Source organism: Bufo gargarizans, chromosome 4 (genome assembly GCF_014858855.1).
Source record: "Bufo gargarizans isolate SCDJY-AF-19 chromosome 4, ASM1485885v1, whole genome shotgun sequence".
In the NCBI taxonomy this organism is placed as follows: Eukaryota; Metazoa; Chordata; class Amphibia; order Anura; family Bufonidae; genus Bufo; species Bufo gargarizans.
Genome location: NC_058083.1, coordinates 37,051,209 through 37,069,127, shown reverse-complemented (window position 1 = coordinate 37,069,127; position 17,919 = coordinate 37,051,209). Strand labels below are relative to the sequence as shown.

General features: G+C 45.1%; 1 protein-coding gene across 1 annotated transcript in view; it reads right to left on the bottom strand.

The window, feature by feature from the left end:
* LOC122935952 (cytochrome P450 2K1-like) overlaps positions 1-15,859 on the bottom strand; it is a 59,291-nt gene extending 43,432 nt beyond the window's left edge. The window contains exons 1-3 of the mRNA XM_044291917.1: positions 15,649-15,859; positions 13,759-13,921; positions 1,087-1,236 (exon numbers count right to left, since the gene is read on the bottom strand). Coding sequence (XP_044147852.1) covers positions 1,087-1,236; positions 13,759-13,921; positions 15,649-15,822 — 487 coding nt within the window. The 5' untranslated portion in view covers positions 15,823-15,859. The remainder of the gene's footprint in view (positions 1-1,086; positions 1,237-13,758; positions 13,922-15,648) is intronic.
* Positions 15,860-17,919: the final 2,060 nt, after the last annotated feature.

The following is a 17,919-nucleotide window of genomic DNA, read 5'->3' as shown; positions in this document are numbered from 1 at the left end:
GCCCTGTACTTTCACCTGTCCTCAACCTGCCTCTCTCCTTTTCTGCTCTTTAAGCCAGAGAAGTATTATATGCTGTGGGCTCAGCCCCTCTATACAGCGAGGACGAGCTACTAGAGAAGTCGGCAGCTACTGGCAAGCCAAGATGTGGAGGAGACCGGGAGTCAGCCAGGTGGCAGCAGTGGGAGGTCGGTAGCCAAACATGCCCGGTGTAGACCACCCGCATCGCAGGAGCCTACCTGCCCAGGAAGTAGCGGTGCACGGGTTCATGGAGGCAGCAGCGGTAGCAGTCAGTCAGTGCGTAGTGTTGGGTGCGTTTTTATAGGGTTACTGTTCTGACAATCCGTTTTTGGGGGATTATTGTTCTGACGGATCAGAGGGAGGGCAAAATAATCAGTGACGTCAACACAAACTTAACGGTGACACCCTCTCCACTTTGTTCGGGGGCTCTACTTGTACAAATGTAGCAGGAGTAACACACACTCTTAACTCAAATTTCTTAATTCATTGCGTTATCTTGAAGCAAATGCTACTGAAAAGCAATTGCTTAACGCATTTAGTTGCATTTAGTTTAGATAACATGCCTCAGAAAACATTTGTGTAAACCCTGCTACATCCGTATAAACTTTTAATAGAACAGGTTCTATAGACATCTATGTCAAATCAGTTGACGATGGTGTAAAAGGAGTGCACTATTGGCGCTAACATCGACCTGTAAGGCTCAGTTCAAACTTGAGTTTTTTGGTCAGTTTTGGTCCCGTGACTGCCCAAATAAGTGAAGTGTGCCGTGATTCTAAGAGCGACACCTGTCATCTGCATGTCATATTGACTCACAGTATTATTTCACTACCACAGCAGACTCCCTAAGTGTGTTACTGCAAGGCACAGTGTTCTACACCACTATTAAGGCTCTCTGCAGCCTGGAAATAGCAGTTTGTAACGCGATTTGCTGCTAATAAATTCGGATCGAACCAATTTTTTTTTTTTTAGCTCATCTTGAATTATTAGTAACACATTAAATGATCACTATAAGAGAAGATTCTAGGATTCATTCTCATCTAGCATCCAGCATGTTGTCCTACCACAAACCTTTTAAGGATTTAATTTTCTGTATCATATGTGAACACTCCTCGGCTATCCTCTCCTCTAGGCTAGACTTGCCCATTCCAAAGTCTCGTAGGGTGGAGATGGTAAATCTTCTCATGATCTTCCAGTTTTCACCATGAGCAAAAGGTAGACCTGGAGCAGAAAAAGGAGACATCAAATGTTAATGATCATGGGTGAACATATAAATCACTGGACCCCATAGCAAGAATCTAAATTTGGCCCCCATGCCCCATTTATAGGACATCCCAATACCTATTTCTGGCCTCTCCCTTTGCTGCATGAACTGTGCTTGCCGCTGAGTATTATATTTAGTTAGAGATGAGCAAATTTTTCAAAAACTCGATTCAGACGATTCAGCGAATTTTCCAAAAATATACTATTTGATCCGAATTAATTTGTGACAAATCACGTTAAAGATCATCTATTTCCCAGCTGTATAGAGCCTGTATATTGGTGTATAAAGATGGCCTTGTGGTTCGCCTGGCGGTCGTTTCGCAACGTACTTTTCTAGTTTGCGATTCGCCGAACATGCGAACATATGGCAATGTTCGCTTGCGCCATATTCTTTTGCATTGAGCCGAACTTTGACCCATGACACATCAATAAGGTGGGACAGGACAGCCAATTGAGACTTTTCAGCACATGGACACACCCCCACCCTATAACAGAACCCGATCTGGCAGCTATTTTACATTCTGTATTTTGCCAGTTTAGGGAGAGGTTGCTTTGTGGAGCAGGGACAGACTGTTAGGGACACCAAAAGCTAGCTAATAAGTCCACAAAAGTCCTTTGAAGGAATGGTATAGGTGTGCTATCGATAGGTGTGATATAATGACGGGTGTGATATACTTATACTTTCTAACATATAAAGTATATTATAATGCATTTGTATTGTGCAGCAGTTGTGTGCGGTCCTGCTGCGATACCGCAGCTATATAGAGGGACAAGTGCTATTGGAACAACTATTTGCAATGGGTGTGATATACCTGCTTCCACAAAATACTGATTTAGGTGTTTGATATACCTGTTCCACAAAATACTGATTTAGGTGTTTGATATACCTGAAACCCATAAAATACTGAATGAGGGGTGCAATATACCTGCTTCCACCAAATATTGATTGAAGCCTGCGATATACCTGCATCCACAAAATACTGATTGAGGGGTGCAACATACCTACTTCCAAAAAATATTGATTAAGGGGTTCTATATCTCTGCTTCCACAAAATACAGATTGAGGACTGCAATATACTTATTTCCACAAACATACTGATTAAGGGGATTGATATACTTGCTTCCACCAAATATTGATTGAGTCCTGTGATACACCTGCTTCCACAAAATACTAATTAAGGGGTTTGATAAACTTGCTTCCACAAAATATTGATTGAGGGGTGCGATATACCTGCTTCCGCAAAATACTGATTAAGGGGTTTGATATACCTGCTTCCACAACATACAGACTGGGGGGTGCAATATACCTGCTTCCACCAAATATTGATTGAGGCCTGCGATATACCTGCTTCCACAAAATACTGATTGAGGGGTGCAATATACCTGCTTCCACCAAATATTGATTAAGGGGTTTGAAATACCTGCTTCCACAAAACACTGATTAAGGGGATGTCCCGGCCATGCCCATGACCGTGACTCCTTTACCGCATGCGGTCGCCTGCGGTTTTGTATGGGTGTTCAACCACGGGTGAGGGCCGCTGTGTGTGGCCTCACTTGTGGTTGCCGCGGGCAACTCGTTTTGTATTTAGCAGCAGAGCAGCCTGAGCGTTGCTAGGCAGCTTGCTGCTCTGGCATGCGGTCTCACCTGACTTCCTTTATGTTAGGTGTATGTATTGTGTGCACTTCCCCCTTATGTGTGTTTTCCCTTCTGTGGTGATGGAAGGGTTAACTCCCTTCCCAGTGTGTGTGTGATTTCACTGGGTGTGTCCAACCCTGGGGTGTGGCCACTTGGGCCTATATAGCCTCTCTCTTTGGCATGGCTCAGTAGGTTGCTTCAGCCATGCTAGCTGGAGCAGCCTCCTGTGTTTTCTTATCTGCCAGTGAGAGCCACCACTGTGGTCATAAGTTTAAGTTAAGTCTGAGTGATGTTCTGTTTATGTTTTCCTGTATAATTCTGTGCTGCCATGTATCTGGGTTCCGGTGTGTGGATGAGTTTGTGCTGAGTTCTGTTTGTTTATTTGTGGACTTCAGTTTGCCTGCACACGGATCCAGTCAGCAAGGCTGTGGCAGGTGGCTGGAACTAGTGCAGCACCTGCCATATACATAGGCTTGCATTTGTTCCCTTTTCCCAACAGCTTGGCCATTGAGACTCCTGCTCCTCCGTTCCTAGGAGGAGTAGGTCGTCTTACCCAGCTCCTAGCTCAGGGATCTGCGGAGGGTAAGTCAGGGCTCCGAGGTTCCTGCGCATGGGTCCTCCTACCTTCAAGGTCGGCCCATGCAGGTTAGGAGTTAGGGTCAGGTTAGGGATGCGTGAGGAGGTGACCTGCTCCCTATCCTGTTCTCATGGCCGAGTTGCCACTATATCACCTGGCATCACACGGCTGAGGGTTTTCCCCATCCTCAGCCGTGACAGGGGATTGATATACAGGCAGGTCCATAAATATTGGGACATGGATACAATTCTAAGATTTTTGGCTCTATACACCACCACAGTGGATTTGAAATGAAACAAACAAGATGTGCTTTAACTGCAGACTGTCAGATTTATTTTGAGGGTATTTACATCCAAATCAGGTGAACGGTGTAGGAATTACAACAGTTTGCATATGTGCCTCCCACTTGTTAAGGGACCAAAAGTATTGGGACAATTGGCTTCTCAGCTGTTCCATGGCCAGGTGTGTGTTATTCCCTCAATATGCCAAGTACAATGAGCAGATAAAAGGTCCAGAGATCATTTCAAGTGTGCTATTTGCATTTGAAATCTGTTGCTGTCAACTCTCAAGATGAGATCCAAAGAGCTGTCACTATCAGTGGAGCAAGCCATCATTAGGCTGAAAAAAAACAAAACAAACCCATCAGAGAGATAGCAAAAACATTAGGCATGGCCAAAACAACAGTTTGGAACATTCTTAAAAAAAAGGAACGCACAGGTGAGCTCAGCAACACCAAAAGACCCGGAAGACCACAGAAAACAACTGTGGTGGATGACCGAAGAATTCTTTCCCTGGTGAAGAAAACACCCTTCACAACAATTGGCCAGATCAAGAACACTCTCCAGGAGGTAGGTGTATGTGTGTTAAAGTCAACAATCAAGAGAAGACTTCAGCAGAGTGAATACAGAGGGTTCACCACAAGATGTAAACCATTGGTGAGCCTCAAAAACAGGAAGGCCAGATTAGAGTTTGCCAAACGACATCTAAAAAAGCCTTCACAGTTCTGGAACAACATCCTATGGACAGATGAGACCAATATCAACTTGTACCAGAGTGATGGAAAGAGAAGAGTATGGATAAGGAAAGGAACTACTCATGATCCTAAGCATACCACCTCATCAGTCAAGCATGGTGGTGGTAGTGTCATGGCGTGGGCATGTATGGCTGCCAATGGAACTGGTTCTCTTGTATTTATTGATGATGTAACTGCTGACAAAAGCAGCAGAATGAATTCTGAAGTGTTTCGGGTAATATTATCTGCTCATATTCAGCCAAATGCTTTAGAACTCATTGGGCGGCACTTCACAGTGCAGATGGACAATGACCCAAAGCATACTGCAAAAGCAACTAAAGAGTTTTTTAAGGGTAAGAAGTGGAATGTTATGCAATGGCCAAGTCAATCACCTGACCTGAATTCGATTGAGCATGCATTTCACTTGCTGAAGACAAGACTGAAGGGAAAATGCCCCAAGAAGAAGCAGGAACTGAAGACAGTTGCAGTAGAGGCCTGGCAGAGCATTACCAGGGATGAAACCTAGCGGCTGGTGATGTGACGTCTATGCGTTCCAGACTTCAGGCTGTAATTGACTGCAAAGGATTTGCAACCAAGTATTAAAAAGTGAAAGTTTGATTTATGATTATTATTCTGTCCCATTACTTTTGGTCCCTTAACAAGTGGGAGGCACATATGCATACTGTTGTAATTCCTACACCGTTCACCTGATTTGGATGTAAATACCCTCAAATTAAAGCTGGCTGTCTGCAGTTAAAGCACATCTTGTTTGTTTCATTTCAAATCCATTGTGGTGGTGTATAGAGCCAAAAATGTTAGAATTGTGTCGATGTCCCAATATTTATGGACCTGACTGTACCAGCTTCCACAAAATACTGATTCAGGGGTGTGATATACCTGCTTCTACAAAATACTTTTTGAGGCCTGCGATACACCTACTTCCACAAAATATTGATTAAGGGGTTCTATATACCTGTTTCCACTAAATATTGATTGAAGGTTGCGATATACCTGCTTCCACCAAATACTGATTGAGGCCTGCGATACACCTGCTTTCACTAAATACTTATTGATGGGTGCGATATACCTGCTTCCGCAAAATACTGATTAAGGGTTTTGATATACCTGCTACCACAAAGTAAAGATTGAGGGGAGCAATATAGCTGCTTCCACCAAATATTGATTAAGGGGTTCTATATACCTGCTTCCACAAAATACTGATTGAGGGGTGCGATATATTTGTTTCCACCAAATACTGATTGAGGCCTGCGATACACCTGCTTCCACAAAATACTGATTGAGGGGTGTGATATACCTGCTTCCACAAAATACTGATTGAGGGTATTGATATACCTGCTCCCAACAAATATTGATTGAGGCCTGCAATACACCTGCCTCCACAAAATACTGATTAAGAGGTTTGATATACCAGCTTCTACCAAATACTGATTGAGGCCTGCGATATACCTGCTTCCACAAATACTTCTCTTTTCTAAGTACTTTGGCACAAGGTCATTTTGAAAATGACAGGCAGAGGAAGAGGCAGGCCATTCCGTAGGGGTGGTAGGGGTCGGGCAGGTGCACCAGGCCGGAGCCTAAGTGGGAAGTTGGAGAAGGTGCGTGCAATTAGGTCAAAGGACGCACCAGAGTTGGTTGAGTGGCTCACTCAGCCTTTTGCTTCTGCACCCTCCTCACTCTCTGCTGTGTGCACCCCCAAAGACACCACCACCATAGCCCCTCCACTCGAGTCAGAGGAATTATTTTCCCATCCATTCCCAAACCTTACCAATGCGCAGCCATTCTTGGCATCGGATGAGGAAGAGCAGGTAGCAACGAGAGGAAGAGGAGGGGAGTTCAGAGGGAGAGACGGAACAGCAGAAAGGGAGAAGCAGGCAGAACTCGCAGTGCGCCAGAGGCAAAAAGCAGACTGCAAATGTATCTGGAGCAAGCCATCCACCATGCACGGTCACATCTTGCGCTCCCAGGAGCACATGGCTCCGCAGTGTGGGCTTTTTATCGTGTCAGCTGCTGACAATAGTGTTGCCATCTGCAGCCTGTGCTGCCAACGTATAAGTCGCAGTAAGCCCAACACTCACCTAGGTATGACCGCCTTAAGAAGGCACCTGGCCTCACATCACCGAGCCCAGTGGGAGCAACGCCGTCAGAACCCACAAAACCACACTCCCAGTGCTCCATGACCTGCCTCTTCTCCTTCTTCTCTCTCCCCCCATTTGTCCTCCACTCCACCTTACACTGTGCCATTGTCACGGTCATCTGGCAGAAGGCAGGCTTTCATGGCCCAAATGTTCGAGTGTAAAAAGTTGATGATGCCGGATAACCCTCTTGCCCAATGGCTGACATCCGGCTTGTCGGAACTGCTAGTCTGCCAACTACTGCCATATAAACTGGTGGACTAGGAGGCCTTTAGAAAATTTGTGGCCATTGGCACACCACAATGTCCACGGAAGGAAATATTTCTCTCAGAAGGGCATCCCTGAGATATATGGCCACGTTCAGCGGTAAGTAAATAAAGCTCTGGCACACAGTGTCGGTGCCAAGATACATCTTCCCACAGACACGTGGTCTAGCAAACACGGGCAGGGAAGGTACATAAATTTTACTGACCACTGGGTCAACCTTCTGACGGCTGTCAAGCATGTAACCAGTGGCACCCGTGTGGGTTTGGTGTTATCGTCACGGCCTGCCTCTTCTTCTCCTCCTAGCCCATCCTCAGTCTCCTCCTCCTCTTCCACTGCACCCCCCAAGCTCCCCAGAACCAATTTAATGTGCCAGGTAAGACGTTTCCATGCTGTGCTGCGGCTGTTGTGCCTGGAAGCCAAGAGCCACACTGGTCCTGCACTGCTTTCAGCTTTGCAGTCATAGGCTAATCAGTGGCTAACCCCACTCAATTAGACAGATGGTAAAGTGGTGTGCGACAACGGTGCCAATCTGCTGAGCGCACTGAAACAGGGCAAAATGACACAAGTGCCGTGCATGGCACACATCCTGAAGTTAGTTGTGCAGCGATTCGTTGCCAAATAACCCGGGGTCCAGGATGTCTTGCGGTAGGACAGGAAAATCTCTGGCCATTTTAGAAGATCTTACGCGGCCATGGCTCGCCTTGCTGACTTTCAGTGGCGACACCACCTGCCTGTCAGACGTCTGATTTGTAAAAGCCTGACGCGCTGGTATTCCACCTTGTATATACTTGATAGGCTTCTACAGCAGCAACGTGCCGTTAATGACTACCTGTACGAACTCTGCAGCAGGACAGCTTCTGGGGAGCTTGGTTTCTTTTCACTGCGGCAGTGGCTGCTCATGCGCGACACATGCAGACTTCTGCAGCTATTTGATGAGATCATCAAACTGGTCAGTGGCAGCCAGGGCACCATCAGTGACATCGTACCTTACGCCTTCTTTCTGGTGCGTGCATTGTGTCGTGTCACTGATTAAGCCGTGGAGGAGCAGGAGCTGAAAGATGAGGAAGTCGCAATGCTGAATGAATTCCCAGTCAGGGCTACTCCATCTGAGACAAGTCAGCAGGAGTGTGAAGAGGAGTCAGACGAGGATGGTGGCTGGGGGGAGGAGGAGAAGCAAGAAGAGCAGGCTTTGAGGGGGATTTTAAGATTTTTGGGGCTTTCCCTGGTGTTGTCCGTCGCTGGGGGGAAGGAGACCGAGGACAACATTCTCCTGGGCGATGAGCAGGAGCCAGGAAGCTCCACCGCTTCCAATTTAGTGCAAATAGGGCCCGTCATGCTCCAGTGTTTGAAGAGGGACCCCCATATAAAAAGCATAAAGGGCAAGGACTAGTACTTGGTGGAAACGTAATTAGACCCCCGGTACAAACACAAAATGGTGGACATGTTACCAGCATCACAGAGGGCTGTCAGAATGCAGCATTTCCAGGCCTTGCTGTGAGAGATGCTGCATTCTGCTGTTGCGGGCGCTGGCAGAGGAATTTACACCTACAGCACAGAGAAACTGTTGCAAGTACCAATCCTACAGCACATGCAAGAAGAGGGCGGTTTGAAGATGTGTTGGTCACCTCAGATATGAGATAATTTTTGCAGCCAACCCATCGAAAGCCGCCCTCCAGCTCCAGCCTCAGGGAACGCCTAGACCGACAGGTGTCTGACTACATCGGGTTAACGGCTGATGTGGATGCTCTGAGAAGCGAGGAACCCCTGGACTACTGGGTGTGCAGGCTTGACCTGTGGCCAGAGCTGGCACAATGGAACTCTTGGCTTACCCCTCGTCGAGTGTCCTGTCAGAAATGACGTTCAGCGCAGCAGCAGGGGAGATTGTGACCAATAAGCGCACTCGCCTAGCTCATGACAGCGTGGACTACCTCACATTTCTAAAAATGAATGAGGCATGGATCTCGGAGGAATTCAACACCTGTGACGACCACGTGTAATTGAATTTCCTCATGCCAGCCCACACGTATCCGCCACTACCCAGAACAAAGAATGGTCCTTGTCTTATGTATATACAGCAGCATAAAAGACCTTTCCTGTCATGTGAATGCCTAATTTTTGGGGCCTCTACTCCAGTAACCTACAGCAAAATGTTTATCCTGTGACCGCCTAATGTACCTCCAGACACATAATCACAAGTTTTTTCTGTCAGGTGAATGCCTAATTTGTGGGGCCTGTACTCCTGTTGCCTAAAATAAAAAATTTCTAGGCTCCAGCAGGGCCCATTTTTGAGATTTTCTTTTTAAGATGCATAAAAATGGTCCCTGATTAAAATACATATTATTGTGGGCATTATTGCCATTGATCCCCCTCTGGTATGTCACTGTCCATGTTGTGGGACTATTTGTGCACTTCTAGGAAGTATTTGGTGGCTGCAAATATGAGCTGAAGATTTTTCAGGTTTGCCTGCCATTAAAGTGAATGGAACCTGCCGTGAACGCGTGGTTCGCGAACATTTGAATGCGAACGCGCATTCGCGAAACATCCTGGCCGATGTTCGTCCATCACTAGTTACTAGCAGGAGTCCATATTCCTTCCCTAGTTCTCAGGCCTGATTCCCTTTTCCCCCCTTCCCTTTTATGCTCGGTATGGTGTCTCCTTCCCACACCGAAGCATGACATATAGTCATCAATGAACACAATGGGCAATCTAATGATTGGCAGTTATTGTCACCCAATGGGACTTAAAAAAAGTTAAAAAAAAAAGAAAAAAAAAAGTTTTTACAAATATATATACATATAAAAAAAAAAAAAAAGTTCAAATCACCCCCCTTTCCTTAAAATAAAAAAACGTAATAACAATATTAATGGCATTCGGAAAATGGCGTAAAGAAAAAAAAAATGCTGATTTTCCAATTTTTTTCACTTCAACTACCCAATAATTTTTTTTATAAAAAGTTATCAAAAAGTCGCACACACTTCAAATTGGTATCACTGAAAATTACAGATTGTCATGCAAAGATTGAGCCCTCACACAGCCCCATACAAATAACTACAAAAAAGTTACAAGGGTCAGAATATGATTATACTTTTTTCTCAAAGGTTTTAATTTTTTTCAGTATTAAAACGCAATGGTGTGAAAAAATAAAAATAAAAACCTTTATCAGAATTGCATTTTTTCAAAATTCTACTCCATTTGGAATTATTTTTTTTGCTTCCTACTACATGGTATGCAACCATAAATGGTGCCATTCGAAAGTACAACTTGTCCCGCAAAAAATAAGCCCTCATAAGGCTATGTGAATGGAAAAATAAAAAAGTTAGGACTATAGGAACTCGGGGAGTGAAAAACAAAAAAAAGGAAAATCTCAGGGTCCTTAAGGGGTTAACATTGACCTCCACAGAGCTCAGTTCCCTTAAAATGTGACCTCCACAACACCCCACCCCCTTAATAGTGACCTCTACAGCACCCTGTCTCTTAACACTGACCTCCATAGCGGACCATCCCCTTAACTGTGACCTCCACCATTCCCTGCCCCCTTAACAGAGACTTCCACAGTGCCCTACCCCTTAACAGTGACCTCCACAGCAGCCGACCCTTTAACAGTGACCTCCACAGCAGCAGCCCCTTTATTAGTGACCTCCACAGTACCCCATCTCCTTAACAATGATTTCCACAACACCCATCCCCTTAACAGTGGCCTCTACAGCAATCTGCCCCTTAACACTGAACTCCATAGCAGACCGTCCCCTTAACTATGACCTCCACAGCAGCCTGCCCCTAGGGTGGCCAGAGGTCCGGTTTTAGGCCGGACAGTCCGGATTTCAGACTCCGTGTCCTCTGTCCTGTGCAGGGTCTGGACGGACACAGGGATGCCCTTTTGAACAGCTCACTCTCAGACAGCAGCACAGTACTGTGTTAGCGTGAGCACAGTGAGAAAGTCACCCTCCCTCCCACCCCTGCAGCTGACAGAAGTTGATTTTTTACGTTTATTTTTTCAATCCCCATTGCCGGCAGAGTGGAAGGTGGCGTGGCTTAGTGGGATCTGTGGGCTGGGTTTTTAAGTCCGTCTTTTGAGTGTGGCCTGAATGGCCAACCTACCTGCCCCCCTAACTGTGACCTCCACAGCACTCCGCTCCCTTAACAGTGTCATCCACAGCGCCCTGCTCCTTTTAAAGCTGATTGACAGCAGTGAAAAAAAATGGCTGGTTTGTTATAGAAACCTGGTGTAAAACTGTGTGTATGTGGAGACTAAGTGCCTGCAAACTGTCTGATAAGGGTCATGTGACCAGACTTCTATTGGCTATGGATTTTTTGGGAATATCTCAGGAATGGTACGTGCTAGAGAGTTGAGACACCTTTGTGATTGTAAATGCGACGGTGTGGATTCCTTTAGCGGACGTACACACATACACTAAGATTTATATATTAGATTAATATACCCCGTAAATGGCTGTAGTGCAATGTAACTCCACCGCAGAATGGCAAATAAGTCATATTTTTTTTCCCTATTAATACACCTCCCAAACAATATATAACAATGTAAAATCACAGCAGAACAGCTAATAGGACGTACGTATATTTCCTATTAATACACCCTATAAATAGCTGTATCACACAGAACTTGCGCCCCAATAACAAGCAAGGTTTTCTGGAATCAGGGTTGGCCTTAGGTGTTCAAGCGCCCTGTGCGAGCTAATCTTGTAATCTTGTGGTGCCCCCCCGGTTCACCTAAACATACGCAAAGAGGAAAACAATTTTTGTAACAAATAGTTTTTCACACAATCTCGGGCAGGCCTGCTGTAAGAGACAGACTGCGAGCTGTGTCCAGTGGCGGATCCAGAGCCTGGTCTCGGGAGGGGCACTTCCAGATTATTTTCTGTCAGCCGCCACAAAACAATGGTGCTTATAGAACAGACTACACAGTGTAGCGGTATACTGTATATTGTGGGGCACAGTGTAGAGGTATACTGTATATTGTGGGCACAGTGTAGGCTATATGTGTATAACAAACATATTTCACATGAAAACTTACAATTACTTGGCTTGGTCCTTGGGGATCTCGGACATCACTTCAACACTTTGGCTGGGTGGATCTGATGTTGTGTTTTATCCTAATGAGAAAGATTTCATAATAAGGATTTGGAGGGGCAGAGGGATAGCAGAGCAGGGAGAGGCTGGTGCTGCTACTAGGGGGTCATATCATGGGGGAGTAATAAAGCCCACCATAATGTCCCCCCCAGTAGAAATAGTTCTCCTTATAATGTGACAGTGCAAAAAATACCCCCTTGTAATGCCCCCAGTTGAGCTAATGTCCCCATAGTGCCCCCATAATGTGCTAGTATAAAATACCCCTATAAAGCGCCCCCATAGTGCTCCTCTCCCCCCTTCCTTCTAATGCCCCTCATAATGTACCAGTATAAAATGCCCCAGTAGGTGCCCTCAGTGTCCCCTCTAATTTGCAAGTATAAAATACCCCTCCTTAGTGCCCCCTGTAGATGAGCCCATAGTACTCCTCTCCCCCCTTCCCCATAGTGCCCACCATAATGTGTCCCAGTATAAAATTATACTGTACAGAGCCCCCATATAAAATACCCCTTCTTTGTGGCCTCAGTAGATGCCCCTATAGTGACCCCAATAATGTGCCAGTAGCAAGAGCAACCCCCCAATCATGTGCCAGTAATAACGGCCCCCCATCATGTGCCAGTAATAACAGCCCCCCCATCATGTGCCAGTAATAACAGCCCCCATCATGTGACAGTAATAACAGCCCCCCCATCATGTTCCAGTAATAACAGCCCCCGCCATCATGTGCCAGTAATATTAGCCCCCCAATGTGCCAGTAATAACAGCCCCCCAATGTGCCAGTAATAACAGCCCCCCAATGTGCCAGTAAAAGTATTACATATATAAAAATAAATAAAAAAAACACTTATACTTACCTCAGTGTCAGCGATGCGATGCAGGCCTCTTCCGTTTTGTCTCCCGCGCTGTACGGCTCAGGTGCGATGACATCATTGCTCCGCCTGCGCCGGCCTAGGGAAAGGGAAGGGGACACACCTCTCCCTCCCCTGCCTCAGCACAGCCATCTGTATCGCTGTCCTGAGGATGGCGATACAGATGACTATGGAGATGAACGCTTCCACAATCGAAGCGTTCATCTCCCTGTGCCCCCCCCCGCCGCCGCAGCACCCTACCGCGCCCCTGGATCCGCCAGGCGCCCCAGTTGCCATGGCGCCCTGTGCGGCCGCAGTATAACTGCAATTGGGATCCCCAGTCAGTGCAGCAAGGTGTGATAGAAGAGCTCCTATTACCCAAGCTGTACACTCTCCAATTACACCCTGTTCTCCTTTTATAATGTGGATGATGCCTCCCTATCCTTTCCCTACACTTTGAACAATCTTTCCCTGAACTTGAAAATCTATTTTTCTGCACAATCAAGTCTTCCCTAGCACTGTCCCTAGTGCCTGCTGACGTCTCTCCCTGCACTAAGCACACTGGAAAATGGCAGAATCCAAGATGGCTGAGGCTATTTATAGGGCTGTGACATCACAGGGCTGGCTGGCTGCTGATTGGCTGCATGCATGGCATTGTGGGTAATCCCTCGTTCCCAGGGTTCTTTGCTCCATGTCCTAACATGTGCAACAGCCATTTTAGGAAAAAATGTGATTCGTTACCATGAAGTCTGAGGAAATTCGACTTCGGTGCGAATTAAATTTTTCCTGAAATTCGGATCTAATTCCACTTCATCAACTTCGATTCACTCATCTCTAATGGTAGTTTTAAGTACAATGAGTGTAGAAATTGTTTTTTTTTTTTTTGCTTATTAATACATTACCCAATCCTTTATCCATCTTCTCAAATATCGGGACTCTAGCTCGTTCTTCAAACTCTTCTGCATGGTTTACCAAGGCATCTTTGACAGCATCATATCCAGCTAACACCACTATCTTCTTCAGGCCCATCTGAATGCTAAACACTGGACCATAGGTCTCTGACAACTGAAAAAAGATGAAACAGTTACTATAGAGAACTAACAATGTGCTATAATTATGTCCTGCAATCCAAACAGTAGCAATATTAATAATCTGTATAATTGGAGATGGGAGTGGGAGGTTTGGATTATAGTAGATGTAAATCATTGGCAGAACAGAGAACACGGGTAGGGTGGTAGACAGATGAGGGAGCAGATGTTGGGAGGTGCAGCACTGCGAAGAGCTTTGCCGATGAAAGTGAGAAATGTAATTTAAATACTGTCGGGACTCGCTTTGGAAGACAGGATTAGCGGATGCAGTATAGAGGGAACAACAAGTTCTTTGAATCAAACAGTTAAGTGTTTTATTCACACGTTAGGCAAGTGACAAAACAAACAGTCATATTCATACAAAAAGTCACCTTGCAGTGTTGGTGGTAATTCACACCATGCGGCAATTGTGCCTCAAAGAGTCCTTGCTGATAGCAGCACCAACCTGTTTTCACCCCAGACAGGTAGCAAGCTGTCATCCAGACACAAGGCTCCCAGATCCCAACACAGAGACATGGCTTCTGAGCCCAGCTGCCTATTTAAGGACAGCCAGGTGCTGCCAAATCCCGGACCGGCATTTAAAATCTGGTCCGGTATTTGACCTCACCTGGCTGTAAATCAGCCCAGCAGCACATGCTGGGAGAAAAATACCTGTTTTCCCAGACGAAACCTCTCACTATGTCACAATACTCAGGAACTTCAATTTTTCAAAGGTTAAGTTTCAGATAGAGAACATGATGTTAAAGACAGCAGATATACAAACTCTGGTGTTTTATAATTCTACTGTGGTTATGTCACAAAATGAGATATAAAGTTGAGTGTCATCATCATATAGATGGTACTGAATACAAAATCTACTGATAGTCTCTCCAACAGGGGCTGGGTAGAGAGACAAGACGAGAGGACCTAGGACTGAACTCTAATGAATTCCAACAGTAAAGGAAAGTTGAAAAGTAGTAAAGCCTGCAAATGATACACTGAAAGAACAACCAAAAATCTTGGAAGAAAACCGAGAAAGGGCTGTATCCTTAAAGGGGTTGTCTCATATCAGCAAATTGAATTTATCATGTACATAAAGATAATATAAGCTACTTACTAATGTATTGTGATTGTCTATATTGCTTCCTTTGCTGGCTGGATTCATTTTCCATCACATTATACAATGCACATTTCCATGGTTATTAGCACCCTGCAATCCAGCAGTGGTGGCCGTGCTTCCACACTATAGAAAAAGGCATGGGCCTCCCTGGTGGTTAAGACCGAAGGTGTGTGCATAGTCATGCACTTTTTCCTTTAGTGTGCAAGCACGACCATCGCTGCTGGATTGCATGGTGGTCGTAACCATGGAAACAAGCAAGGTATAATGTGATGGAAAAATGAATCCAGCCAGCAAAGGAGGCAATATGGACAATAACAATACATTAGTAAGTGCCTTGTAATAACATTTTCTACATGATAAAAGTCATTTGCTGAAGAAAGACACCCCCTTTAAGGCCGATATATTGAAGCATGGTGGGGAGGATTTGGTGGTCTATGTTATCCAATGCTGCAGAGAGATATAGAAGAATGAGTAGAGACCGAGTAGTTACTGTTGCATATAGCCATCAGGAGATATTTTGCTAAGGGCAGTTTGTGTGGAGTCTGGAGTGTATACACATATAAATCTATGACATACAATTCTGTGACAGGCTATAGATCACTCACCTCCATCAAAGTTTGATGAAGTCCCTTTACAAGCACGGTATGGAGATTTCCAATCAGTGGCAGTTTAAGGGGTCCCGGGGGGAAATTTTTATGCTTCTTATTCATCCAGGTGTTTAAATAATGTATAATATAGAAAGTAACCACAGTTACTAATATTACAGATACGACCTCCATTTGTGTCACTGGTTCAGGACAACTTTAATCACTTTTAAGTCTAAAGCCATTTATAAACTACAGTAGGTTAAATAATTAATTGTAGAAGATAAATATTTGAGCAACGACAGAACATTTTGAAATCAGTTTTGAGATGCAAAGTACAAAAACTCATGCCAATGAAACCAGTGAGATGGAAACAAAGTTAAAGGAATTGTAGAAGATAAAAAAGGTGTCTGCACCTCACCAGTGCACAGATTGTGTGAGGTATTGTAACCCAGTTCTGTTTACTTGTTTGACCCCTTCTACCCCAGGCCTGTTTTCACCTTCCTGCCCCAGGCCATATTTTGCAAATTTGACACGTCACTGTCAGATTCTAGCGAGGGTTCTACCGACCACTAGAACATCTCAGAAAAACACACCAAAGCAAAGAGAGACAAAGACATGACAGTAACCAAAACAAATACTTTATTAACAAGATAATGACTTGGCAAAAAACAGGATCAGCAGGTAAGGGACTAGTTGCGGGAAATTCCACTGGACCAAGTGCACCGGTTTTACTTGGCACCAAACCCAGAGGGCCTCAGTGAGTCCTGTTCTTCACAGAGCACCAGATGGTGGGCATGAACTTTGCTGAGGCTCACTGGTCGCAACTCCAGGATGGTCCCAGTGTACTTGGCCACTTACAAGCACCAGCAGTCCACACAAACAAGGACTGGAACCCAGGCACACATACTGGAACCCGTAAAAACTGCACAGGACACAGTACAGACAGGACAAACCAGAAACAGCACACAAGAAGGTGCCTAGGCCCCATGTGGAAGGGATGCATGGTAGTCTTCAGCAGAACTGCCCAAACAGTCAGACAAGCAGATGCTTGGAACCCATAAGGAACGACAAAGGCAAAGCTGTAAGAGCTGTACACAGACTACATGTCCTTCCTCCGTAGAACCCAGGAGCCCTCTCACCGAAAACAGAACATATAAGACAGGAAAAGAAGCAGTTAAGCACTACCAGGCTAACATAGACCTAGACACAGAACAAATACAGATAAGACAGATGTCCTCCCTCCGGAGAACCCAGAAGCCCTCTCACCAAAGGCATAGAAAGGACTAGCAGATGCCTGTTCCCCAATGCGGAGTTAGTCCATGGGCAACCAGACAGAGCTGCACACAAGGCATAAACAGGCAGAAGTCTGGACCCCATACAGGACTTCACATGGCGGTCACAGACAGGGCCGGTGCAAGGATTTTTGCCGCCCTAGGCAAAATAAAAATTGCCGCCCCCCTTATCAGATGATCTGCCCTTATCATGACATCACATATGTTCCACCCCTTTCTCAGCATTTAAATTAAAAGAACTGCTATGTTTCCCTGAGGGTTAATCAAGCTTCTTGTAGCTTTCTCCCTGACAGCCGCTAGAGGTGCTTCAGCGATTCTCACTGTGAAAATTACAGTGGGAAGACGCGGAACATAGTTTTGAATGTGTGAATCACTCCTCTGGGTGAGATACACCATTTTAATGGCCCTCTGGCAGCTCCACTGCCACAATAGTAAAATACATTTTTGATACAAATATAAAAATCATTTTTTTTTTTTTGCCATTTTCTGAAAGCCATATTTTTATTTATTTTTTGGACGATTGTCTTAGGTAGGAGCTATATTTTTGGTACTATTTTGGGGTACATACAACTTTTTGATTGCTTGGTATTGCACCTTTTATGAGGCAAGGTGACCAAAAATTGATGTTTTGGCACTGTTTTTATTTATTATTTGAGCAATGACAGAACATTTTGAAATCAGTTTTGAGATACAAAGTACAAAAACTCATGCCAAAGAAACCAGTGAGATGGAAACAAAGTTAACCCCTTAGTGACAAGCCTGTTTGGGCCTTAAAGGAAACCTGTCATCACTTTCTAAGCTTATTTATCCACTCACTTTTCTAAAAATACTTTTTAATACGTTAAGGCTCCATTCAGACGTCTGTAGTGCATTGCGGATCTGCAAATTGCGGATCTGCAATTGCACCCGGCCGGCACCCCCATAGAAATGCCTATTCTTGTCCTCAATTGCGGACAAGAATAGGATATGTTCTTTTTTTTTCCGGAGCCGCGTAACG